The sequence below is a fragment of the Ambystoma mexicanum genome, chromosome 6p (genome assembly GCF_040938575.1).
Source record: "Ambystoma mexicanum isolate Mex_15411 chromosome 6p, UKY_AmexF1_1, whole genome shotgun sequence".
Lineage (NCBI taxonomy): Eukaryota > Metazoa > Chordata > Amphibia > Caudata > Ambystomatidae > Ambystoma > Ambystoma mexicanum.
This window is the reverse complement of record NC_090935.1, coordinates 913695050-913722197: the sequence shown is the minus strand read 5'-3', so window position 1 is coordinate 913722197 and position 27148 is coordinate 913695050. Positions and strand designations below refer to the sequence as shown.

The window sequence follows — 27148 nt, the reverse complement described above, 5'->3', positions numbered from 1 at the left end:
CAGACCTTTCCCCTTATTTCACGGTGGAGCGGGCTCACCGGGCCCTTGCCCCGCGACCCGACCTGGTGACATCCCCAGACCCATTATAGCCAAGATTCTTAATTATCGTGACAGGGACCTCATTCTTCGCCTGTCGCGGGAGAAAGGGGAGCTGCGACTGGAGTCTCATGTCATCAGGATCTTCCCAGACTTTTCTGTGGTGGTGCAGCAGGAGAGACGCCAATTTCTTGGCGTCAAGAAAATGCTCAGGGAACGCAATCTACCGTATGCCATCTTATTCCCGGCTCATCTCAAGCTCACTCATAATGGCAAATTGTACTTTTTTACAGTCCCAGACGAGGCAGCGAAATTCATCGAGATGCAAATACCCCTTCAGGGCACTGGAGAAGGCTGAGTGGACGCTAATCAACTGTGAATGGCACAGACTGTGGACACTTATTGAACTTGTTTACTCAATCTGCACTGTGGTACTGGTAAGGCTGCTCTGTTTACTGTGACGCTCTGCCCCTGCAGTCCTTGCGTGCTTCAGCGTTTGTGCACACATCCTTACTACGCACTCCACAGAGCTGGTCTCACATTGTTCTGTTGTCCTACCTCAATTTCTGGCCTCCTATTGTTCAGGTCCTTAATCTCTCAGTTATATACCCTGTTCCCTGCATTTGAGATGTGGGGATGTACGATATTTGACTGTCGAAACTGTTTTGGTCTATTTCGGAACCGCAGGGGCTCTCGTATGCGGTCCCCGATTACCCGCTTCGCGGGCGGGGCCTGCGCCGCGAGTCCGCCACCACTGCTCGTTTTGCAACTGAGCCATTTGGCTCCAAGCGTGCTGGTGCACGGCAACGGCGCACCCCATTGCGATTGCACTGTTTTTTCTCAATTTTTTGGTGTGTGTTGGCCCCAGTTGGGCCTCGGGGCAGATTGGGCCAGGTTGGGGACGGCAAAACTGTGCGTTGTTAGGGGTGGGTGATCTTTACACTGCTGATCCATGGTTAGTGGTGAGGGTGGGGGGTGGGAAAGGGGTTGTTTTACAAAAAGGCACACAAGGTTTCGCGGCGCGCATGCTGAAGAGCCCCATGCCCACTTGCTGTTCCAACTCTGGGAGCTCATACCATCACGGGAGCTGGGATGTTCACTGATTTATGGGTACTGTGTCTGTAGATACCTACCTCTGAAATGGCTACAGTCATAATGTCCTGGAACATTCGGGGGCTGAGCAACCACACTAAGGCCCGCAAGATCGTTGCATATGCTAACAGACACAATTGCAAGATATTGCTTTTACAAGAGACACACTCCGATGGCCTCATTCCGAGGCCTGTTGCCCCACCATGGGGTTCTGCCAGGTTCTTTACTTCTTACTCCACACAATCTAGGGGCATTCTCACAATGATCCACAAATCAATTAAGTTTGTGGTGCATAAAAGCTATGTTGATCCTGAGGGTCGTTATGTTATAATACACTGCACACTGGTCAATAAAGAGTACTTGCTGGTTAACACTTACTGTCCCAATGTAGACTCTCCGGAATTCTTTGACACTGTAACTACCATACGGCTGTGCTTCGTAGGGGTGCAGATCATATGAGGGGGGGAACCTGAACCTTATACTGGACACTGCCCTGGACAGAACTGCAACTACACCCAGAGCTCTGTCTGGCGCGGCGCACAGGCTGCATGGCCACATGCAGTCGCTCAACATTTGTGACGCCTGGAGAACACTTCACCCCCAGCAGCGGGACTACACTTATTACTCTTCTGTACACGATAGTTCGTCCAGGATAGATCTGTTTTTGGTCTCGAAAGAGGTCATGGGTAGGGTGGAGGATACACGCATTTTGCCCCGCACATTCTCGGATCATTCTCCAATCATACTGTCCTTGCGGCTGGGAATTCCCATCCCATCACTCTGCACCTGGCGCTTTAAGTCTGAAGCTCTAAAAGACATTGGGCCTCATTACGACCCAGGCGTTAAGGGTTAACGCCGTCGTTAACCCTTAACGCCTATTCTGATTTTAACGGCTGCTCTTAGCAGACGTTAAAATCCATGGCGCTAACCTGCCATGATGCTAATTACGCCACCGTAATTTACGGTGGCGTAATTAGCGCCTTCCCCACTCCCATTATGCCCTATGGGGCAAAAATGGGAATGGGGAAGGGAAAATGGGAAATGGGGATTTACCGCCCCACTCACCTTGGAATGGGGCGGTAAATCCGCCATCCACCATGGTGTAAACGTAGTTTACACCATGGTGGTAAAGTTGGCGCAATTAGCGCCTGGGTCGTAATGACCCCCATTGTGTTTAAATCTGAGATTCTAGCAGACATTGAGTCCTTCTTTGAGCTTAACTCTCTTCAAGACACAACCGCTGCGGTCAGATGGGAGGCTTTTAAGGCTTACATTAGGGGCATGTCTATTTCCCGAGAGGCAGGGGTGTTGAAAGCTATTAGAGCCGCCCTCGGGCGATCTGAGGCCAAACTGAAAAGGTTGGAGGAATGTTGCTCCTGCGGGTCTGACCCCACCACTCTGGCCCAAATCTCTGACGAGCTCCAGGTGTTTAACACTTTAGCGACCAACGAAGTTCATTATTTCAGCCGCCCGCAGGCCGCTAGGAAATTTGGAGAGGGGGACTGACCCGGCAAGACGCTTGCAACACTTGTGAGGGGGGAACTCTGCCGCACGCAGATCACTTCCATAAAAGATCAGAACGGTGACGCTCAATGGGCGAACCATCAAATACTTGATATATTTACTGAGTTCTATAGATCCCTTTATTCCCAGACCGTAGAGCACACTGAACAACATATGCGAGAACTCCTTGACCAGATCCCCACCACGGAAATTTCCCCACAGACCTGAGACCAGCTGGATACCCCGTTCATGCTAGACGAGATAGTCTCGGCTATCTCAGACTTGCCCATAGGCAAGGCGCCGGGACCTGACGGCCTCACGGCGGACTTCTATCGAGAGCACGTGGCTATTCTGGCCCCCCGGCTGTTGGAGGTATGGAATGAGGCACTCCGAGCCTCTATCCTTCCCCCTTGCATGCGGGAAGCGGCCATCACGGTACTGCTCAAACCAGGTAAACCTGAGGACGAGTGCGGGTCCTATAGACCTCTCTCCCTTATGAACCTAGACACAAAGATCTTCGCTAAGATCATTGCTAACCGCTTTCTGCCCATCATGACGCACGTGGTACAAGAGGACCAAGCAGGCTTTGTCCCCGGCAGGTGTACCTCCCATAACATCTGGAGACTATTCAATGTCATGTCCCGTATAGACCAACACGTCCAGGCCGTAGCGGTTACGCTGGACGCTCAGAAGGCCTTCGACATGGTCTCTTGGAAATATATGTGGCTGGTCCTCGAAACAATGGGCATCGACCCTAACATGATAGGGTGCATTAAACTATTGTACACTTCCCCCGTTGCGTGGGTACGAGTCAACTCACTAACATCCGAGATGTTCACTCAATTCAGAGGCACCATACAGGGCTGCCCCTTCTCCCTGATCCTTTTCGCATTGGTGATAGAACCGATGGCGGACTTTATCCGAGCACGGCACGCGCGTAAAGGAGTACAATTGGTTGACGATCCTGAAATAATATCCCTATATGCTGACGATGTCCTATTATACGTCAGAGATCCCACAACCCATCTGGATCCCATACTGAGAGACATCACCCGGATTGGCACCCACTCCGGATTTACGATTAACTATTCCAAATCAGAGATTTTCCCGCTCACTAAAGCTACCCTGCAGCCCACCACCGAGTATCCCCTGCACTGGGCCCCGGAGGGTGTGAGATACCTTGGGGTGCAGATGTCCCTCACTAAGCCCACCCTGCTTGCCGATAACTACTCAGCCGTAGCACGAACAGTTGAGACCAAAATTTCACGATGGCGCACTCTCCCGTTGTCCGTCGCTGGTCGTCTATCCCTTATTAAAATGATCTTGCTCCCCAAGCTCTTATACACCTTTTGCAACATTCCTATATGGCCCGGGAGAGCTTACTTCACTAAATTGCATACGCTCTGCACGCAATTTCTCTGGCACTCCGGTGCGGTGCGCAAGAAGTGGACTGACATGGCACTTTCATACAAACTGGGTGGTATTGCTGCTCCGGACCTAGAACTATACTGGATCGCGGCCCAGGCCCAGCATGCTACTCATTGGTACCCCGGTTCCCCAGTGCACCCACATGTCAAACTGGAACGGCTTGCCTCCGCTGGTATCAACTTAATGTCCCTGATATTACATCGACGCCACACATCTGATTCCCCCGTTGACCCCATTGCTGCGACACTGTATGCCTGGTCACGTCTACTACACTTGACAAGTGGGCCCTCCCCATATTACAAATGGCTTCCCGTGTGGGCCTTTCCGGGCCTGGAGCCCACGCTCGATACCGCTTTGGCCTGACACTGGGGTGCACTGGGGTATCGGGCCCTGTCCGACTTCTATCCCGAGGGCAAATTCATAGGCCCCCAAACCTGGAGACCGGGGCACACCAGATCCTCCCTAGAGACTCTCCAATACTACAGGCTTCACGCCGCGTTCCGCACCATGTGGCTCTCCTTTCCGGATGAGCCCCCAGACAACCCGGCGATAGCCTACATCGCCAACTCGGGCGGTGCACGTGGCGTCGTCTCTTCACTGTATCAAATCCTACTAGATATCATCCCCACTCCTACTCACTGGGGCACGCAACGGATGGTCGGCTGAACTGGGTCTAGAAATTTCTGATGAATTGTGGGAGGATATGTGCTGCCACACACAAAAAGTGTCTCTCAATTTCCGTTTTCGTGCCATGCAATACAAGCTCCTCAATAGGCTTTACTATATACCATGCAGGACATCGGGGTTTGCTCGCTCTGAGGTGCACCTCTGCCCGTGCTGTAGGGTGGTGGATGCTGATCATTTGCATATGTTCTGGACCTGTAACAAATTGTCCGGTTTCTGGGACAGTGTCCTCCATACACTAAGTGCGGTAACTGAAACTGTAATTTATCCCGATCCTTTGGCGGTTCTGTTTGGGCTCTGGGGGTCTGACGAAACTAAGCGCTTGAAAATGTTTTTGAATATAAGCTGCATGATTGCCAAAAAATGTATACTTCAGAACTGGAAGCGCTCCTCCCCACCGGCCTCTCAGAAATGGCTGGGTATGCTCACATGGTCGCCGAACTGTGAGGAGGAATACCTGACAATGCTGCCCGTCCAATCTCGCCCCAGGAACATCTGGAGTGAATTTAATACATATCTCAACAATCAAAGTGAGAACACGCCCGGTTCTGGCTTGTCTCCGGTCTCTTTCCATGCACCGTGATTTTTGCTGTGTACTTCTGTATTGTTGATGCTCTATATCCACTGTTGGAACTGTATTCTGTAACCATTACAATGTTTTATGCTATGCTTGATTTAATTGTTTGTTGCCTTGACGTATGTGCCTTGTGAACCTCTGCCACTGTCCTCTTCAAGGGAACCTGTACATAATTCTTTATCGTTAGGCTCTCCTTTGGTTTCTTCTTCATGGTTATGATATGAAAAAATAAGCAAACCTTTTAAACCACCATTCTGTGTAAGACTATTTTTGAGTCGCAGAGTCTCTGTGTTGGACCCAAGCGTTAATTGGAGAGCCTCTAAATGTACGCCATACCCTCACCCTGAAGGCTCTGATACAAAAGGATTCAAGTGGTATACCATTATGGGGAACTACAGGCCATCTCCTGAATCTGTACAGAACCATAACACAACTGGCTTGTCATCTAGGGATACCTCAAAGTGGGGTGGTAAGTGATCAAAAAAGGAGCACACTACATCATTCCAAATGTAAGAGAGCATCTTAAAGGCTCATACAAAAAAGGGCCTGAAATTCATATTGAAATTGCTCCTTGTGGGGGAGTAGAAGTACTTTTTTGTGTCCAATTAAATCAACAAAAATGATTAATAATTACATCCAGTGCCCAGTTTGATGATTAGTAGAAAGCATATTGTATTACTTTACTGAAAAGAAAAATCAACATCAACATTGTATACAAAAGTAGAAATAATACTTATTAATTAACACATATAGTTTACCTTGTATCAATTTCATAAGCATAATAGCTCCTACAGAGGGTTTCATGTGAATTTGCCAGCAATTGAAGGCTGGAGGAAAAAATACCATCAGCGGCATTCTTCTTTCTTTCTTCTCCATGCCCCTCCATCATCAGACACATTTTCTAACGTTAAAGCTTAAATTTTAAATTTGCATTGGAGTTGATACTTGAGTGTACCATATAGAAAGTTGCCACCTCTTGGCATTGAAGGTAAGAAATAAATAGATTGAGAAACAGATAGCTTGAAATGTATTTCTTCAACATGTAGTATACTCACTCTGCAATTGCAAAGGCATCTTCAATCAACTGCACTCGGTTGACAACAGGAATTGCCTGCAAACAAAGAATATTCTCTGGTAAGTCACACAACAGGCTGGTGGAGGTAGGTTGACAGAAGTGCCCTAACTATTTACTGTTAGTTAATATTACGTTTCTCTTTCCATGTCATCATTAAAACAGTTATCGTTCTGGAGTCAGGCTCTCTGTTGTTTCTTCATGAAGCCTATAAAAAGTCATCACCTGCATACCCTCGCCTCTGCGCGAACCCCAGAATCATCCACTCTTCAGCCTGTTTTTATTAAGCAGTACCTGGAGCTGCCAAGGCTCAACCGCCCGGGAGGGAGGGTTAACACAACTTGGACAGGCAAGATTAAGCTTGGTGAATGGCAATTTCAAAGTAATTCATTGCGGCGTTGCCTACTCATTTAATGTTCTCATCTGACTCCTACGTACCCCACTCTCCATCTGAGGCGAAAGACTCCAGGATGAGACAAATGAATCCTGCTCAGAAGGATTTATCATAACACAGAAAATAATAAACTAGAAATTAAAAGAAAGAAACTGCAGAGTGGCACTATAATGTGAAATAGAAACATGTGGAGATGCCAGTATTGCCGAGATATAACTGTCCACTACTGAAGCATCTTGAACCTCTGACCCATTGCCGGGTGCATCCATTTACTCAGGATTGCTGAGGTGGGCATTTAACCTGGTAACCTTTTCTGGATGTAAAGTAGAGGGACTTAAACAGCCTCAAAGAGCATGTTTGGTTTAAGAAGATGGAAATAGTGTGATGCACATCCAAACAATGAAGATGTTCCTCATCAGAAGCATTCAGATGAACCAGGAAGGCGGGACGGTAATACTTCCACTTAGATTAAATTATCAAGATATTTTAGGTGTAAAATCTGGTCTAGAACAAAAAAAAACACCCTGTGCACAAGCCTCTACTGATATGCATCCTGCACCTTTAGTGCACCTCGTTCCTCTACTCTGCTGTCAGACTTCACGGCCATTCAAAAGGAGACCTTGACCAAAAGAAGAGTGAAGTACATTTCATCCGGTGGCTTGAATGGAAAGACGGAGCACCTAATAATACAGGGTGGTCCCAGAATGTAAAAGGAGGATGTCAACATGGCTACGGCATTGAAATGCTCTCAAATAGTCTTCAATTGAAACCCTTAAAATCATATCTATTCATTAATGGCACTCTAAGTGCTGTATTGCATCCAATTGGGCTTGAAAAGTAGGGAATATGAGAACATTGTGAGAACCATCTCTGTGGAAATCTAGAATTCTCATGGAGCAACGTGACTCTTCTAGTAACACACCCTTGATTAAACCATCTAGTAAAAGACTTCCAATATTGTGAGTATGAAGCTAGAGTAGAAGCTTTGCAAGAATTTCCCAGAAGCAAACCTGCCATTAAATGCTTTGTGCTTAAGCTTCCAGCTGCTTCCAGCTGCCATGGAAAGACAATGGATATTCTGACCCAGATTGTATGGCTCACAAAGCGGGAATGACTCCAATCAAACTCTCCATGATGCTGATTTAGAAAAACTTAGCAGGCGTGGGTAGCACTGTTATTTGTTCCACTACAGTACCAGCAAAATTACCAATTCTTTCTCCTGCCATATGTTCCTCAGAACCTTAGCCGAAAGGGGAACCGGAGGAAAGGCCTAGAGAAGAACATCTGGCCAATGGAAAGAAGGCGCATCTGTTTTCCATGTCGTTGAGCCATTTCATAAGTCAGAAAAGTACAAGAGAAGCACATTCTTCTCTGATAAACCCTGGTACATCCAACTAAGGCCCCAGTCTACCTTTGAACTCATGGAGGATGTGGGAGATCAGATGCATATTCCCCTCTCTAGAGTTGTGCCCAAGTGATTTGCTATACAGTCATTTGTAGCCATAGTTATTTTCCATATGCATTAGTTCAGCTTGAAACACCAGTCCAGGGTTCAAATAGCACTTACGTTTCTAAGAACATACTACCTTTATCAGGTACTGTACTGTAGAGCAGCATTTGGGCCTGTGGTATACTTGCCAGATTCCCATCTGAGTCATAGACGATGGCCGGGCACTAGTTTTTCCTGTGTGCCTCTTCCACTCCAAGATGGCGCTTAAGACAATACATCCCAACCTGCTCCATTTCCACTACGGAAGGCTAGTCATGTGCATTTACTTCCCGTATGGCCTCTGTACCGGCAGCACAGAAAGAGAGACGGATGGCAGTCCCAGCTTTGGTACAGAGCAATTTATTCCTCCTCCTGTGTTACAATTGCCAGACTCCCATCTGATCAATAAACTACTTCTGGGCACTAGCCATTTCGTGTCCCTCTTCGATTCCAAGATAGTGCACCACTGACTTCTTCCATTTCCACCACTGAATGCTAGTCACGTGCATATGGGGGTTTCATTTACTTTCCGTATGGCCTTCGTACTGCTACTGCGTTAGTGAGAGATGGGTGGTTTTCTCAGCCTCGGTGCAGAGTTCATCTACAAGAAATAATAAGTAAGCGGGCCGTCAATGGCATTTTTGTCTCTGCTGTGCATCAAATCTGGCAAACCACTCATTTGCGCTTTTTTTGTGTCAGGGTTGGACACAGCGGCTTGTTTACGGGCAGACTGGCCGTCACACCTGTTGAGGTGACTTACATTACGGCAGCAAGGGCTTTGCTTTAATTGGCCGTTTGGTAGGTCGCTAGATTTGGCTGCTTATGTCACTCAATCCAACCTCTTTGTGAACGTGTCACACTATAAATATGTCTCCGCTTCATGATCTTTAACTTGCAATAAAGATTGGTTTTGCTTACACCAACTTCAATGGTACCCTGAGCGTTGGGGCCACTGAGAGTACCCCTTTAGCACAATTCTTATGTGGATAAACTACAGTGTCACGGCTGTGCCTTGGGATATTTGATACCATTTTATGAAGGTAACGCACCAAAAGAGTTTCCCTCACACTCTAGTGATTGGCTGGTGTATTGTGCACTGGTGAGGGACCGATGTAGATTGTGATGGTGGCTAGTATGAATACACAGTTTGATGGTGAGGTGATGGCTATTCATAAACACTTGGTTGGGTTCCACGACTTGGTTGCACCTACAGTTGATGACCCTTTGGTTTTCTTGAACAGGCTTCCTAATGTTGTATAGGTGCCTGGGGCCTTGTTCAATGGCCATATGTGATTTAGATGGCCTAGACTGTAAGTACATATAGGTTTTATTCCAAATATATGATTGGTTTTGTATACAACTTTGGACAGCTGTGCATTGTTTGGAATATGTTTGTATAGGTATCTGTTTTCAGATCTATTAATTTCCCCGATGAAGATGTTCTAGAATCATTTTTCAACATCGGAACTGGTCGGTGTTTTCTTTTGGAGTAGCAGGAAGTCAATACCAGAAAAATCGAGTTAATCAGTTTTCTCCTGGCTACATATCAAATTATATAAACAAATATAGTTTTATTTTTGGCTTTATTGTTGTATCATTTACAATTTTCCTTTGTTGCATTTGTTTTTGTACACAGTTCTATTGTATGCATGGTTTAACTCTGTACGCGATTGAATTGAATGTATGGTATGGGTTGAATGAACTGAACTCTTGAATTAATAATTGCATTGAGTTACTGTTTGCATCTCCTCTGACAAAAAATGATTTTGATTTTTGAGTCAATAATTAATATGTACTGTTAATCCATTGTGCCAGATTTCATTTTTTCAGAAAATACAATCCACAAGATGACGCCCCTTGCTCCAGGTTATGTTCAGAACGGACAGGGGCAGGAGCTTACAGTCCCCGACAACAAAAGTGAACACATTAGATGCATCGGGGTTGATTTGAAACTTACTTGTCACCTGAACGGTGTTCTATTGTTCCTGTCCTCGCTACTTCGGTTTCCTGTTTGTTTCCTTTGATTTGCCTTCTTCCTTCTTGTGCCTCTTCCATCACGCTCTCCATGCTCGCTATTACAGGGCTTCCCTGCGCTCCTGTTTGTTCTCTCCTGTTTGCTCTGCTACCTGCTACGCCCAGTTCAATTTCTTTGGCTCTCGGGGATATTCTATCTCTTACCTTCTGACCTGTGGTAGGTCCTTTAGCAATTAGGGGGCCTTTCCTCTCATGGGTTTTGGATGAGTTTCTTCCTGGAAGTTGAAGATCTTTGTACCAACGTTCCGGACACCGGATCACAACACCTTCAAACCAAGGTTTTTTACCTCAAGCATGAGTTGTTCCTTGGGTCGGGCCTCCCCTTTTGTCCAGCCACTCTGTTCCCATTCAGGCAGTCCTGGCATCTGGAGAGGAACGCTGTTATCTCTACCAGCGACAAACCGCCACCAAGAAGCAGGTAAGGGCAAAACCCGAAAAATTGCCAATAAGGAGTTCTATTTGTTGCAGTGCAAGCCTTTTCAGTACAGAATGGAGCATGTTGGCATGTATCTGACTCTAAAGAGTAAGGTTCAAGCTGTCTGCTAGCCAATACTTCCATACGATAGTGTGTTATGATACTGCTATTCTACCCCAATATCCTTACTCTTAGCACATTTATACTATCATATGATGTTAAAGGATCTCGTACTGCTTTTCTGAGTTTATTGTTACTTTTGTGAATGCCTGCTAACGGGTAATTAACTATACAAATACATTGCTTAAATAACCTCATTAACTATTCTACAGGGCGCAGATTACTCCCCCCACAGACCAGCAAAGCTTTCGTTTAATTTGATTTCATGCAACTATGCCAATCTGATCTGTGTGTCAGATGCTTCTGCCAACCCCAATGCCATCTTAACCACCCCCCCCACCCCCCCCAGACTGCAGTGGCTTCAGTGAGGCCAGCCGTGGTGGCCTGGATTAGCACGGCCGCCTTCATTGCTTGCACTGATTCCACCAACCCCAAATTGACGGTCTTACATGGGATGGGGCGGATGATGAAAGCAGTGTGTTGGCTAGTCAAAGCAGCCAGGGAAGGGGTCATCACCACAGGAAGACATTGAAGCTGTTAGTAGTGTTCAACGACAGCCTTCCATGACCACAACAACCTGACATGTTGTCGCTCTGCATTCAAGTAAACAAAAAAATCAGACAGCAAAAAGTAGAGCACCGGTGAAGAGATTTGAAACAAGCTACAATGGCTGTTCGCCTTTGAGCACATCCCTATACAGGACCCCTTATATTATACTCTTGGTTTTATTTAGTAGTGTTCAACAACCCAGATGCACACATTTCAATTAAGCAATGTATTCCAACTGTAGGACATTTTAGTTCATAACAGTTTACATTTGGTTTGAGCCCAGCTCATAATCCCCGTCTATTCCTTTCCATTGCCATTAGCATTGTCTGAAGCTAGTAAAGCTTAAACACAGCATAGTAAGTCATTGTGTGGGACCTTTTCCTGTTTACTCACCCATTAATAATCTTTCTTACAACTTACCTGATGCACACATTCATACAAAGCTGCTCCATGTAGTAAAACTGAAACACCACCAAATGCTCCAGGCTTCTATAGACCTTCCCTGTAGTTTGGCTAAGATGTACAATGTTATTTTATACACCTTAGCCAATAAGTACGTATTATTGTACTCATTATTCTGCTTAAATGATTACATTGCTTTATTCTTCCTATTAATACATATAATTCTTAATATACTCCAGGACTTGGTTAGGCAACATGAACTGCTGCTGAGGGTGCTGCAGGCAATCACACCATCCTTCATAATGCGCACTGAAGTCCGGTCCACGCTAGAAGGTCCATGCTTTTTTGTTTTCAAATGTATTTGCCTTCTTCTTCATGCTGTGAAGAGGGGCAGAAAAACCAACCAAAATAGCCAGGGCACAGCTGTTTCCACAGCAACAAATGCATGCCATGAATGTTCAACAATGGCCTTGTTTGATACCCAGATGGCGCAAACACAGAAATGGAGCTACTCTGATACAGTCAGTTTTTTATTCAGCATTTCTGTGAGGTGTTTTCTCTTACAAAGTGCAATTAAAGTATTTCCAGAGATCATGTTAAACCTATTTAAAAAAGGACTGCCACAGACATCATACTTAAATCAGCCCTGAAACTCAAGGAAGGTCGAAGCGTTTGTATTAACATTTTGTGGGGTCTAGGGCTGTCCCTCTCCCTCTCTCATGCCTCCCTTGCCCAGGCTTCCATAAGTACTATCGACCAGTAATCCCTACTCTCTATTTCTGTCCTAGGCTATGGATGATTCTCTAAGACGCTGACTCTCTAAACTCCCTCAGGGACTTCCTATTTGTCCCTACTTTATCCAATTGTTAGTCTTCTGGGGACCTAGAGAAGTGCCTTGCACTTGCTCAGTTGGAGTCACACCTGTTCACTCACACCCACACTTATAGTTCCTGGTCTACTCTCACTATCTCCCTCCTCCTCTTGCACCTCCCAATAATGTTCTGCCCCTCCAATGTTTCACTCCTCCTAGTTATCACATCCAGCCTTTGATATTACTTTTTCTCTGTCTTCCACTCTACTGCTGCCTCCCCCACTCTACTACTGTCTTCTCCAATCTACTGCTCCCTCCTCCACTCTACTGCTCCGTCCTCTACTGCTCCCTCCTCCACTTTACTCATTCAATCAATATAACCCGTATTCGGCTCAGAGCCATAAAAGAACAACATCACTGTCTCTCACTGTCTCCGTCCTCCTCTTGCACCTCCCACTAATGTTCTGCCCCTCCAATGTTTCACTCCTCCTAGTTATCACTTCCACTCTTTGATATTACCTCTTCTCTGTCCTCCACTCGACTGCTCCATCCTCCACTCTACTGCTCCCTCGTCCACTCTACTGCTCCCTCCTCCACTTTACTCAATCAATCATTATAACCTTTATTCGGGCCAGAGCCATAAAAGAACAACATCACAAAACATTATAATTCATCAAATAAGAAATACATAAAATATATAAAAACACAATCAGAACACATAAAATCAGAATTTACATAAAGTGCAGTTCAACAAGTTCATCAGTATACAAAAACAGATCAGTCATAGTAATGGTTGGGGGACAGAAAGATGAAAGGATACTCGCAGACCCCAAAATTGGGCTCTGCGTGGTACTGTAATGGTGCAAAATCAGTTTCCACCTAGATAAATAAATAGGAAACAATGTGCCCCTTGTTAAGGTTTAGGCCTAAGAAGCCAAGCATGATGTATACATTTAACCGCTCTATAAACCCTTTCTGGGCCATCACAACTAACTCCCGGGCCTCACTGGCAGTGTGAGTACCTGAATGTCTTAAAAAGGGTTTGAGGTATAGGGATCTTAGTCCTAGGGTTTGAGGACAGAAAAACAAGAAGTGGATACCAGTCTCTTCACAGGTGTTACAAGGTCCCTTTTAAAAATTGCTCATGGTCCAGTGACCCTCCGTGGGTCCCAGCCTTACATACACAGACACACACATACGTACACATACAAAGACACACAGACACATACAAACACAGAAACCTATGCACATTTATACACATTCATTCACCAGCCACATACCCATACAGTTTCTCTGTCCTTCACACAAGCAGCCAGAACAGTCACACTGCATTCTCATTCACACCGGTTCTCGCACCAATGTACACCATTCACACTGCTTTAATTGATACGAATGCTCTTACAGACACTCCCTCGCATACATACATATGTACATACACACACACGTGCACTTACACACACCCTCGCAAGCATGCACGCATATATTCATACCTACATGCAATCCTCGCACACACTCATACACACAAACAAAAACACTTTTCTTCCATCACCTGTTTCCCTCCAGACTCGCCACGCCGCCGCCTCCTCAGCTGCTCCATGGGCCTCCGGCGCCTGCACAGACAGAAACCAGGAAGCAGAGATATCTTCCTGGTTCCTGACCTGCACGCAGCACGGTCCGTTCTCCTGCTCATCTGCGCACTTGCACGGATTTCCCGGAGAGCAAACCCTGCTGCTCATGCTGCACAGTGACAGTTGTGAATGCCCGCTCAGCTATGCTAAGCGGGCATTTACAGATTGTGGGTGGTCCTTGACCCTCAGGCTCTACCCTGTCTACGCCTCTGCCAAAGATCCTTCCTGACATGTACCACCCATGGCAGGCTCATAGATCCCTCAAGGCTTAATCGATGTACCAGATCGTCCCTAAATATTACAAGTTCTGGGGTCTGTCATAGCCGTAGCCAGTACACAATTGGTTTTGATGCAGCAATCACATCTGTAGGGCATACATCGATTTCAAGATGTAACAGAGAGCTGGGTGTACTCAGAGGGGGGGGGGGGGGGTGGGCGAGAGAGCATAAAAAGCTCTTGAGAAATGTATTGTCTACCACAGTCCGTTATTTAAAATCCATGTACCCCCAGAGCTCAGCCCCTAAAAGGGTGGCTGTTGTGGCCTGTTTCCTGTATGAGTCCAAGACCGGGGAAATAGCTTCTTTCTCGTGCCTAATGTAAAAAACACGTGTCCGACCACTAAACTTTTCTAGGGTTACCACAGACTTGGCTAGCTGACTTGTCCAATGCCCATTCTTATGGAATCGGGTTTCAACCTAGTCATATGACTTTACTTGTTCCAATGACATACCCTCCACTTTGACATCAAGATTCTGGTGTTCTCTAAAGTTGGGTTTAAAGACCATCATGTTTGTTTCGTCCGTGTTCAAGCTCAACTTTAACTCCTCACATTTTCTCATAAAGGATGACAATGGCGTTCTCAGCCCTTGGGGAGTAGTGGACAGGATCCCTGAGTCATCCGTAAAGAAAAGACCTGGATATCTCCTGTGGCTTAACTTTGTAGGGTCTTTGCCTTCAGCGAGCAGCGATTCTATCACCACCTCTTGAAATAAACAAAACAAAAGCGGGGCTAAAACACATCCCTGCCTTACACCTTTTGTGATGCCAAGCTGGCGGGTGACCTCGTCCCACAGGCCGACTCTGATGACTGCCTTGTTATCCCTATAGAGCGATTGGATGAAAGTAATTAGACTGCAGGGCATGCTCCTTTTTTCCAAAACTAACTAGAGGAGATCCCTTGGAACACAGTCAAAAGCTGGCAAGAGGTGCACAAAAGTGGTATACAATTTCATTTTCCTAAGGCCATTTTATTTTTTAATAATATTAAAAAGGCAGACGCTCTGGTCCACTGTGCACTTTCCACTCTAGAAACCTCCCTGAAACGTGCTTATGATCTCATTTTCAGTTACCCAAGTCTGAATTCGCCCTAATATCACCAATGCAAAAACTTTGCCGAAACTGTCTAGCAGTGATATTGGGCAGTAGTGTGCTGGGCACTCTTTCCTTTCCTTTTTCTAGATTGGCCCTCTTCCTAGTAGACACCATGATTCAGGAGCAGAACTGGTTGTAACGCATGCTTTGAAGAGTTTCCCGAGGGTTATAGGTCAAAGGTTCGAATCAAAAGGTTCGAAATACAATAGAGTCCAAACAAAAGGACCGAAAACAAAAGGTTCAAAAATGCTTTTTTTTTTGGGGGGGGTCCCTCCCAACCCCTGTTTTTGTGGTAAAACCCTTTTGTTTTCGGTCCTATTGACCCGAACCTATTGCATTCGAACCTTTTGTAATCGCACCTTTAACCGGACACCTTTCCCGAGGGTAGGGGCCCAAAATGATTGCTCCTCTTTATAGATGTCGATTGGCACTTTATTGGGGCCTGCTGCCTTCCCTGCCTTCTGTGAATTGATGGCAATTTCCACGTCTTCAATACTAAATGTGAGCACACTAGCATCCCTCATTATGTCTGTCTCCCCTCCTCCACCGTATAAAACAGAGACATTTTCCAGCCATCCCCAAGCAGTTATGGTGCATTGGATGTGTACATCCCACCCTTATTTCAGCACCTGACACCAGCTTCCAGATGGTGGTATTGCCCCTGGCGTCCAAGGCAGAAGGAAGGGACTCCTACTAAGATTTCAGGTTTACTCTCCCTCCTCTGCACTACTGCTCACTCCTCCACTCTACCGCTCCCTCCTCCACTCAACTGTTCCACCCTCCTCCAACTCCAGCTGCTCCCTCCTCCAACTAGTAGTCCTACTCAAACACTGTCCTTTTACCATGTTGGCATACGCTTCACATACACTCTCTACACTACCCTTTCTATACACTTGCCACACAAACACGCACACTCACACTGCAGTATCCTTAAACTCACTAATCCTTTTCAAATAACAGGATCCACACTACACCGCTTCCTCTTTCCTCCTGCTTCTCTATTGGTCTGCCTAGTTCTCCTCCTCTGGCCTCACCCTTACAACTCACAATTCATGTTTCCTGTCACCTGCTTAAATGCCCCTCCCTCTGTCCTGACTGGTTAACGTTCCCTAGCCAGTCCTATATTTGCCTAGTGGGAGGTGTATGTGCAAAGGGAAGGCTTTAGCAGGGGGGTAAATTCCGCCCACATCTTCCAAATGTTCACGCTGCAGACTTCTGATCTTGTCACAGGACATTGGGGTATTTTCCCTGCTGAGAAGTAGAGGAAACTCCTTGTGTAAAATGCATACTTGCTCATCATGAAGTCCAGGTTTAAAATAAAAATGCCTTGTAGAGCCCACATGCCCTTTGCGAAACTGGCACTGCTACAGGAGGTAAAATGCTACATTCTAATCAGCAATGTGTGGTCAGAAGAGTGAGTCTTGCTGAGCATTCACAAGTTCAGTTGGTGGACACAAGGCAGAAACACATTTCATTCTTTACCTCCTAAGGCTATCAAGAAAACTATGTAGCCTTCCCGAAGCAACTCTAAGGAGCAAATTCTCAAAAACATGTACATCTTAATGAGATTCGTGGTGGCGCAAAGATGCGCCTGTGCCTTTGCGCATCACACTGGAGGTGACAAATTCACAAAGGAAACACCCAAAAATGCCCGGTGCGCAAGAGTGCACAAATTGTTGTGCAAAAGAGGCACAGATAAGTGGCAATAAATGCGAATGTTTCTGGCCCGTTTGTACGATGCACACGCTGACATGAGCATCACTTTGTGCCAAAAACATGTGCATCTCATCAGATGTGCCGGAAATGAGTGCATCCACACCCAAAGACAAAAGGTAAGTATTTCAGAAAATGTATTTAATGTTCATTCTCTTTGTGTTTTATGTGCATAATAAGTCTGAGAATAATCCATGAATGCATATTTTTTAACTTCAGCTGTGTGGTGAGTTTACTTTGTAAGGTGGACCACTTCCCATGTGAGTAAGTGTTTACCATTTAAATGTCTCAAGGGGTAGTTTTACATGGCGTTCTGGAATGTCATAGAGGTATGTCTATGAGGGTGCTGATGTGGAGTAAGATTATACATTTAATTCATATAATTGTGTAGTAACTGGCAGTGTGATTGCTACACAGCCACATGGAAAGTGTTCTACTTCCCAAAGTCTGCTCATTCATGTACAAGTGTTCTATGGCCAGAGGGTTATGAGGGCCACATGGGTGCAATCAATGGCAACACAAACACACAGTATGCATCTATGTCGTAAAATGCCCTCTGTATTCCTGCCCTGATTCATGTCTAATGGGGCATGCGTATATATATATATATATATATATATATATATATACACACCCTGCCAGCTTTAAGGATCATGTTGAAGACCTTGCATAGGACCCACGACTATTAGTATCATGATACCACCACTGTGAAGCCACTGGTGATCTGGAAATACAGTGTTGACAGTACCTTGACTAGTGGTGTTATGGCAGGGGCTTGCATTGTGGGTGTGGTAAGGGCCCCCTCTCACTGACTCACTATCTCCAGTATGATATGGCGTCGGAAGTAGTACTTCAGGCTGACCTCTTCATCAGCCAGTTAAAATACAGTGATCCTCCTCACACATATCAATTCCCCCCTGAGCGGTCAGTGTAGCAGCATGATGCATACTGCACTGGCCATTTTGGGAATATGTACCTGCCTCTCTGTGCCAGGCTTTTATAATGTGTTGTTGGTTGTGATTGGAGTGCATGGTGTGCTTCTTTGGTTGGAAAAATGAGCTGCACTCTTTCCTGGGCAATTTGCTCCACATTGAGAAAGGAGTCAACGGTGATGGAGGAAATCCAGTGGCCAAGTTTTGTTAATCATGATTTTGGTGCATCTTTGCTCCTTTTCTGTGGTTATTCCCCTTTTGCAAGTCTATTTTGGTGTATTAATATGCTTTCCCCCCGCTTTGTGCATATTTAACACACTGTTTACTCTCCTTTTCTAAAGTGGCGCCTCGCTGAAATGCGCATTTCTGTGAATGAGGCCCATCTATTTCTGGCACATTTCTGGCACATTTTTGGTGCAACTCAGAAATGCCCACTTTCTTATTTTGAGAATCTGGTCCAAAATGTTTTTAATCACATTCACCACTTAATGGCCTCAAGTAGTAGTTCTATCCGGCATCAAGCACATCAACCAATTCAAAGCCTACCAGCACTGACCAAGATCACCAATAGAGGGCAATATTTATGGATCACCCTCAAAACATGTTCTGCATCATCATCTTCATAAACTTTACTGTGCATATTATATTTCCATACATGCATATCGCATTTGATCAGAGGGCCTTGCTTGGTCACCATTTTGATGGAAGATGAGCAGACTACTTAATTAAGAAATATTTCAGATAGAGATACAAGAGAATACCTTAAGTGATAGTTGGACATACAATAGGACAAAGGACATTCCTTAGAGTGTTGTTGACATTTAAAGCTAATAGAGATCCAACACTAGTTGCCTGCTGTCTCTTGACATAAGATTCCTGAATTTAAGTCAGACTCACAGTCAGATGACCAGTAGCTAATCTTTATTCTTGGGATAAAATTGTATGGTAAGTAGGGTGTATGAGTTTGAGAAGCATATTCTGACAAAATATTGTCAGAAACAACTCCGTGGGAGGTGACATTCATTGCTAAAGATAAGGACCCCGATTGTAGCGGGAACTATTATCATTTTGAGAATACCACTGACACTCCATGTCCCACTACCTTATTTAACAACAGGGAAATGCCATTGACAACACATTGCATTGTCATTCTACCCACAAGATTGCAAGACTTATTTATAATGCCTCCACTCTTACTCAATAACTAGTAAATGTAGGCTAACAATCCCTCCCCTCCTCTGTCATCTAGCAGGATATTAGCTGTGCCCACCTTTGACTACCAAGTAAGCTAATAGATAATTTTTGTCAGGAACACTAAAACAGGTTTGTCAGCTGAAGTAACTTTCAGATCAGAAAGAATTATATTTCTCATTGACTATGCATTTGTGAACCTTGAACAACACAATCTAGTCTCGATATCTGCTGTATATTACAAAGTGACCATGACCTATGTATCCCAGCCTTGTTTAATGATTGCCCAACTAGAGATACTACTAATTAATTGTTCTAGACTCCTTTTCAAGAGCCGGGAAGGGGTCTATAGGTAAGGACCCCCTACACTAATCCTAACCTACAAATACTCCCTGGCAGCCCTCTCATCTGCAATGGGTTCTGCCACATCCTACTACTTCACAAGTCTAATCCCTTTCCTTTGCAATCACGCCACAAACTTTCATTTAGCCTGCAAGTTTTACTCAAACTACCCAAGCCAATATCCATGGTCTCCACCCTCTCTGCTAATGACTTTGCTCACTAGATTCCCTTTAAAATCTCAAAAATTCATGATAATCACATATCCCTCCTCTCTCACTTCACCAACCTCCTTATGTCCACCAAGTCTCCCTCCTACCTCTCCTGTAGTGCCAACCCATTCGGAGCTCCTAGCAACCCATTTGATCTTCAAACGGTCAAAGATGTAGTTCCAATAACCTGCCTGTATCTATCTAGTTCTTTAACCTCTCGCTCTCCACTCGGTTCTTTCCTGCCTCCTTGAAATCAGTAACTGCCCTATGCCTTTTGAAGAAACCATCCGCTGAACTACATGTTCCAGCAAATTATCGCCTAGTTTTCATCCTATCTCATTATTTAAAAGTCCTTGAGCAGGTGGCCTTCAATCGGATCACTAACTATTTTGAGAATAACTGTCCAGGAGATCCACTTCAATCTGCCTTTCGAGTTGAATCTCCACCGAGACTGCACTCCCTCATGTCTGCAAACTTTTCTCTGATGTTTTCTACTCCAAACTCTCTTTTATACTCATAATTTTGGTCATCTCTACTGCTTTCAACACTGTTGACCACTTCTCTTTCCTCCTCACTCTTCAGGACCTCGGGTTTTCTCAAATCTGCTCTAGCCTGTATTTTCTCCTACTTGCACAATCGCTCCTTTAAAATCTCGTGTAACTTACAAAGATCTGAACACCTCCATGGATGTCTTTGTGTACATCTGCTCCTCCCCTCTATACGTCGGCCCTAGGAAGACTTATCTTGCCCGTTTCAGCTGGCAAAATAGCTAGTTATGTGCCTGTAAACCTGGCATTTGGCCCCAGCGAAGCAAAGAGGGGTGAAATGCACAAAGCAAATTTCCTGCTCGAAATCCATCTCTAAAATTTCCAGAGCAGCAGGAAAAACACAGCTATTTTGTCTTTGCATGTTTTGCAGCCTGTGTGCAATTTTCTGAGCAAATCAAGTTATGACCTCTGGTGGCTTGTAAAGTATTAGGGCCCAGTTTATCAGGGCAGCCCCACAACCTTTCTGTGCTTTGCAGATGAAACAGTTCTTATAAAACAAAGTGAAAATAACTCAAAGGCTTTTGCAAGTTTTGTATAGTGTGATGCCTAAAAATGTATGAAAGAAAAACCATCTGTGGCACCAGAAACACAGTAACGCTGAATTGTCTTAATGGGGTGGCAAAATGTATCAGCTTCCATGCTTGTTGGGGGTCTGTCCTTGGCCCCCCCAAGCGTGCCCGTGAGCCCCCAACCTTACAGAGCTCAGACTCACACGTCCGTTAGGTTCGGGCTCCCCGGTCGCTCTGCGGTTCCGGGAACGCCCCGTTTATTTATGCCGCACGCGGCGACGTGCAACGTCACGCCGCCGCGTACGCAGCCCTTACGGGGCAACGCCACACTCCTCCTTTTTCAGGAGGACACACAATTACTTTATTAGTTAAACACAACATATCACACAGCAAACAACTTGCCCATCCTGGACCCATGCCTCTTTAATGTCAGCCTCCTCACCCCGGATGACTCTCCAACTGTCCCAACACATAATGACCGAGGTAAGCGGGTTTCCCTCGCCCAGTCCTCTGGGGGTACCTCCCGCTCACCTCCGGCACTGGCATCCATCAACAGCAGCCTCCTGACACGGAGAGACCGGGGCACCGAGAGGGGGTCCATCTTCCTCCGGGGTCTCGGCGACACCAGGGTCCAGAGGGGGTTCAGTTCTCGAGTCCCCCAGCTTCTTGAAGAAGCTGACGTTGCGGGTGACAGCCGTCCGCCCATCGGAGGCCGTCACCATTGACCCCTTTACAGCGACCACATCCAGGGGCGCCGGTTCATAAGGCAGTGACAACTTCCCGTGAGGATGGCGGTTCCGGATGAGCACCTCATCCCCGGGTTCCAACCGCTGGGGCCGCAGGCCCCGTCGCACGTTCTCTTGGCGGATCCTGGTCAGTCGGTCGGCCTCCACCTGCTGATCGTTGATAACCCCAGGCTCTCTCTCCTGTACCTCCGGCAGTAGACCCCGGGGGCATCGCCGGAACAGCACTTCCGCCGGAGCGACTCCAGTGGAGGCATGAGGGGTGGTGCGATACACTCGCAGGAATTGATACAAGGCCCGTTGGAGGGGCTGGCCTTGTCCTTGCGCAATCCGAAATGTCTTGTTTAGTGTTCGCATCAGCCTTTCTGCATCGCCGTTGGCCCTCGGCCACAGCGGGGATATCTTTCGATGTTGAACTCCACAGTTGGCCAGGAACTCAGAGAAGCGTTCGCTTTGAAATGGCAACCCATTGTCCGAGCACAGCGTCAGGGGAAACCCATGGGTTGCAAAGATCTTTTCCACGCCGACCACCACATGCTCGAATGCCACCGATTCCACGAACTCCACCTCGGGGTACCGGGAGTACTCATCGACTATGGCCAGAAAATGGGTGCCCACGGACGTGGACCCAAAATCGGCATGTACGACCTCCCAGGGCCTGGTCCCCCGAGGCATTGCTTCGATAGCCGGTTCCCTCTGCACCGGGGAGGCTGCCTGGCACCATACACAGGCCGCCACAAAGTCATCGACCCTTTTCTCTAGCTCCGGGAACCAAACCTTCATCCGCAGCCTCGCCTTCGTCTTGGCAGCACCCTGATGTCCATGATGGGCCAAAGCGATCACCTCGACCACTTTGGAGTGGGGGACCACTATGCGATCCCCCCGGAGCAGGAGCCCCGACTCAGAGAAGGACAGCTCATCTTTCACCTTCCATAGCTGTTCAAGGGCGGTCTTCGCCTCATGGGTCCGCCCTGCGAGAGCTTCCAAGACGAGCTTCCAGGACCCGCTCTGCATCGACTGCTTCAGTATCTGGAAGCACCCATCCTCGGCCGCCGCGGCCTCCAGCTCCGACAGGGGCAGTGAGTTTGGTGTTGCTCCCTCCACCACCATCCGGACATGGTCGTCCGCTTCTTCTGCACAGGTGTCTCCTGCCACTCCCCCACGCACTCCGGGATGCCGGGAAAGGAAGTCCGCCGCATTGTTGGCCCCTGGCCGGTATACCAGCGTGACCCCGTATTCAAGCAATGCAAGCATCCACCTTTCAATTCTGGCCGGGGGCTTAGATGATGAGCCCGCCAGAATCGGGAGCAGGGGTTTATGATCAGTCACCACAGTCACCGGACGTCCCAGCACATATAGGCGAAAGTGTCGGCATCCCCACAAGACCGCCAGGGCCTCCCTCTCGATCTGGGAGTACCGCTGCTCCGTTTCCGAAAGTGCCTTACTGGCGTATGCAACGGGCCGGAGGTTACCTTTACGGTCCAGCTGGGTCAGGAGCGCCCGCAGGCCAAACGGGCTGGCGTCGACCACGATCTCCGAGGGTAGCGCCGGGTCGAAGAACGCCATGGTGTCCTCCGTCGTTAGGGCGCCTTTGATTTCCTCGAATGCCGACTGTTCCAGTGGACCCCAGTGCCAGGCAGTATCTTTCTTGGTGAGAGCTCTGAGCGGCTCAGACCTCGAGGCCAGGTTTTGGATAAACCGACCACAGTAGGTCACCATGCCCAGAAAACTCCTCACTTCCGACACGGATTCCGGGGGCTGTGCACTCTTAATGTCCTGAACCTTCCGTGGGTCGGGTGACACCCCACCCTCCTTGAACATGAACCCAAAGAATTCTATTGATGGGCGCAGGAATTCGCATTTGTCCCTATGGAGGGTGAGGCCCAATGACTGCAGTCTCTCGAAGGTTTTGGCCAGGCGCTTCAGATGGATCACCTCCGTGTTGGCAAACACCAAAATGTCATCACTGATGTTGAGCACCCCTTCAAGATCAGCAAGTGCACCCCGGATAATGTTCTGAAACACTTCGGCAGCCGACGAAACCCCAAAACTCAACCTCTTGTACCTGTAGAGTCCCCGGTGTGTGGTGAATGTCGTTATGTACCGGGACTCCGGATGGAGGACAACTTGATGGTACCCTGCTCTGAGGTCGAGTTTGGAGAAGAATCTGGCCCCCAGTACCTCAGCAATTATGTCATCGATGGTCGGGGTCAGCTGTCGCTCCCTTTTTATGGCCTTGTTGGGCAGCCTCATGTCTACGCAGATGCGAACGGAGTCCGGCTGTTTTGGTTTCCTGGCCACGACAATGGGGGACACCCATGGTGTTGGGCCTTCCACCTTCTCGATGATGTCCAAGGCCACCAGGTTGTCCAGTTCCTTATCGACTTGCTCTCTCAGATGAAAAGGAACTCTCCGGTGTTTCAGGGCGATAGGTTGTACTGAGTCCACAATGTGTAGCCGGACTGGATCACCGGTCATTCTCCCAATGCCATTGAACAGGGCTGCGTACTTGTCCAGTAGGTCGTTGATGTCTTCCAGGTATACCGAGTACGCAAAACTCACTATCCCGAGTGCCTCCGCAGCCGCGCAGCTTAGCAGGGTGTTGTTGCTTATGGGGGTGACATAGAATCGTGCTCTGATCTTCGATCCTTCATGCTCCACCTTCGCCACGAATGCACCATCCAGCGGTATGGGCTCGAGTCCACCGAAGGCGAAGATGCGAGCTCTTGGCGCAGCCAGGTTCGGCAATGGGTCAAGAGCGTCATAATGTCCCCTGGCCATGACATTGACCGATGCCCCTGTGTCGACCAGCACGGGGACAGGCGAGCGGTTCACCTCCACTATGCATCTTGGCTGCCTCCTGCTTTTGCCTTTTAGTACCCCCATGCTTGAGACGAAGAAGATGCTTTCCTCCTCCTCTGCTTCAGCCTCCTCTGCCTGAGCCTCCTCTTCCGCTTGATCCACCTGGGCCACGTTGGATGGCCGGTTTTGACGCGGATTCCAGACCCGGGCAGGACCTCTGGGTACCATGACAGGTAGCACCGACTTGCACACTCTCGCGAAGTGATCCGGCAGGCCACATCGGCCACATGTTCTTCCTGCGGCTGGGCACTCTGTGGAGTGGGGGAGGTCATAGCCACATTTCTGGCATAATTCCCCCGACCTTCCTGCCCTGTCTCGGGGGGCTCCGCCAGGCCTTCTCGTTCCTCTGCCGCCCCGCCACACAGCGCACACCTCTTCGGCTTTGATCGAGCGTGATCCTGCTTCCATCTTGCTCGCCCGTGCCTCAGCCACTTCGTGACATCGACCCAGCTCTAGTATACGGTGCAGAGTGATTCCCGGCTCCCTGAGGACCTGTCTCCTCAGTTTGCCGGAGGAGCATGCTTGGATCAGCATTATCCGTATCATGTCCTCCGCGTCCCCCCACGCGCACCCTTGGGAGAGGCGGCGTAGGCGGCCGTAAAACGTGTCCAAAGTCTCATCATCCTTCTGCTTGGCCGACAGCATCACGAATCTCTCGAAATCCACGTTGGCAAGTGGAAGGAAGTGCGCAAGGAGAGCCGCTTTCGCCGCATCATAGGACTGGTCCACCGGAGTCAGTGACTCGAAGATCTCCTGAACCGCGGCTCCCGCCGAATACAGCATGGTGGCTACCATGCTGTCATTATCATCCACTTGAGCAGCCCTGAAATACATGTCCAGGCGGGCCACCCACCTCCTCCATCGGGGCCCCAAACTGGATGGAGGGCCCGTAGGATCGAATTCTGGTATCGGTTGCAGGGCCGCCTGGGCTCTAGCTTGAGCCATGATGGGGCCGACCGGCTGTGCCCCTCGTGGTGCCTGTGGTGCAGGCCCGTGATGTCCCGGTGGCAGCGGTTGCAGAGCTGCCGGCTGGGCCGCCTGACCTTCTTCTTGAGATTCCTCCCCAGGATCCGCGGAGCCACCGTCCTGGTCACTGTCGGACATGGGACTGAGCGCACAGGCACCCCACTACCAGACCCGAGGCCGCAACTCAGATTCCTACCACCACCATGCGAAAGGATGACGATGCTGACAGATGCAGAAGACCTCTGAAACTGCCACCACCTTGTGATGATGAAGAGGATCAAAAAGAGTGTCCTGATGATGAAGGGGGTGAAGAAATGCCTTGTCGCCACCTTGCAGCAAGGCACTGCTGTGTAGAGGTCCCAAAAATTTAGCCACGTGGATGAACTAGGCTAAGCAGGCCCTGCCATCTTAACCCTTGTCCTGGCTAACACTCGACGTAACCATCCCAAAATTTTATGAAAATTCACAAAATGGGCATGGGCGTGTGGATCATGTCCTCAGCACCCACAAGATCCAAAAATTAGACCTGGAACACCTTCTCGGTCCGAACCGGAGATCCGAGAAGTTCCGCGGCCTCGTCTGCAAAATGGCCACCAGCCACGTGTGTGTTCCGCAGCCACGGCATGAAACGAAACGTCCGTGAACGTTCCGATCGTTTCAGAAAAATTTCGGACGCCTTTCACCGCCGGGCCCGGGCATCCGACATCACTCGTCGCCACTGTTGGGGGTCTGTCCTTGGCCCCCCCAAGCGTGCCCGTGAGCCCCCAACCTTACAGAGCTCAGACTCACACGTCCGTTAGGTTCGGGCTCCCCGGTCGCTCTGCGGTTCCGGGAACGCCCCGTTTATTTATGCCGCATGCGGCGACGTGCAACGTCACGCCGCCGCGTACGCAGCCCTTACGGGGCAACGCCACAATGCTTTGAATATCTTTATCTCTGTTCTTTGTCATTGAACCCTGGCATTAATAAAAACACATTTTGATCCATTCTACTGGCAGCTTCCTCTGTTTTAATTGCAAGTTCAGTTTTCAATGGAAGAGTAGTGCACTTGGGTTTTATAGGGCCGCAGCTTCAGCTGCAGCATTCTCTGGTGCAGAAACAGCAATTCATGCTAGGACCCTGATCCCATCCTATATTGAGCACATACATTAGACCCAAATTAGGTACCCCTTGCAAAACAGACTCAATCACACTTTAAGCAGAATTAAGCTGTGGACAAATGAAGAAGGGTCAATCGATGTTTGTGTCCTAGGGGATATCTTGCTGATGAAGTATGCTAATTCATTTCTTTCGGTAGGATACGCAAAAGTAGCCTTCTGTCTAAACAATCTAAATTCTGTACTAATCCCACTACATTAACAAGGAAATGTGCCCATAGTGCAAAACATATTTACTGGTTTCGGAGAAGACCTTTTTTTTTTTAAAAAGCAATTTGAATATGAACGCATATATAGATATATATGCGTTGTGAGGACCTGGGAGGCTAGCACACAACTATAAATAAAAAACCTTTTTTTTTTCTTTTTTT

General features: G+C 47.7%; 1 protein-coding gene across 1 annotated transcript in view; it reads right to left on the bottom strand.

The window, feature by feature from the left end:
• LVRN (laeverin) overlaps positions 1-27148 on the bottom strand; it is a 933533-nt gene that overhangs the window by 227504 nt on the left and 678881 nt on the right. The window contains exon 13 of the mRNA XM_069625536.1: positions 6376-6431. Within this exon, the coding sequence (XP_069481637.1) occupies positions 6376-6431 (56 nt within the window). The remainder of the gene's footprint in view (positions 1-6375; positions 6432-27148) is intronic.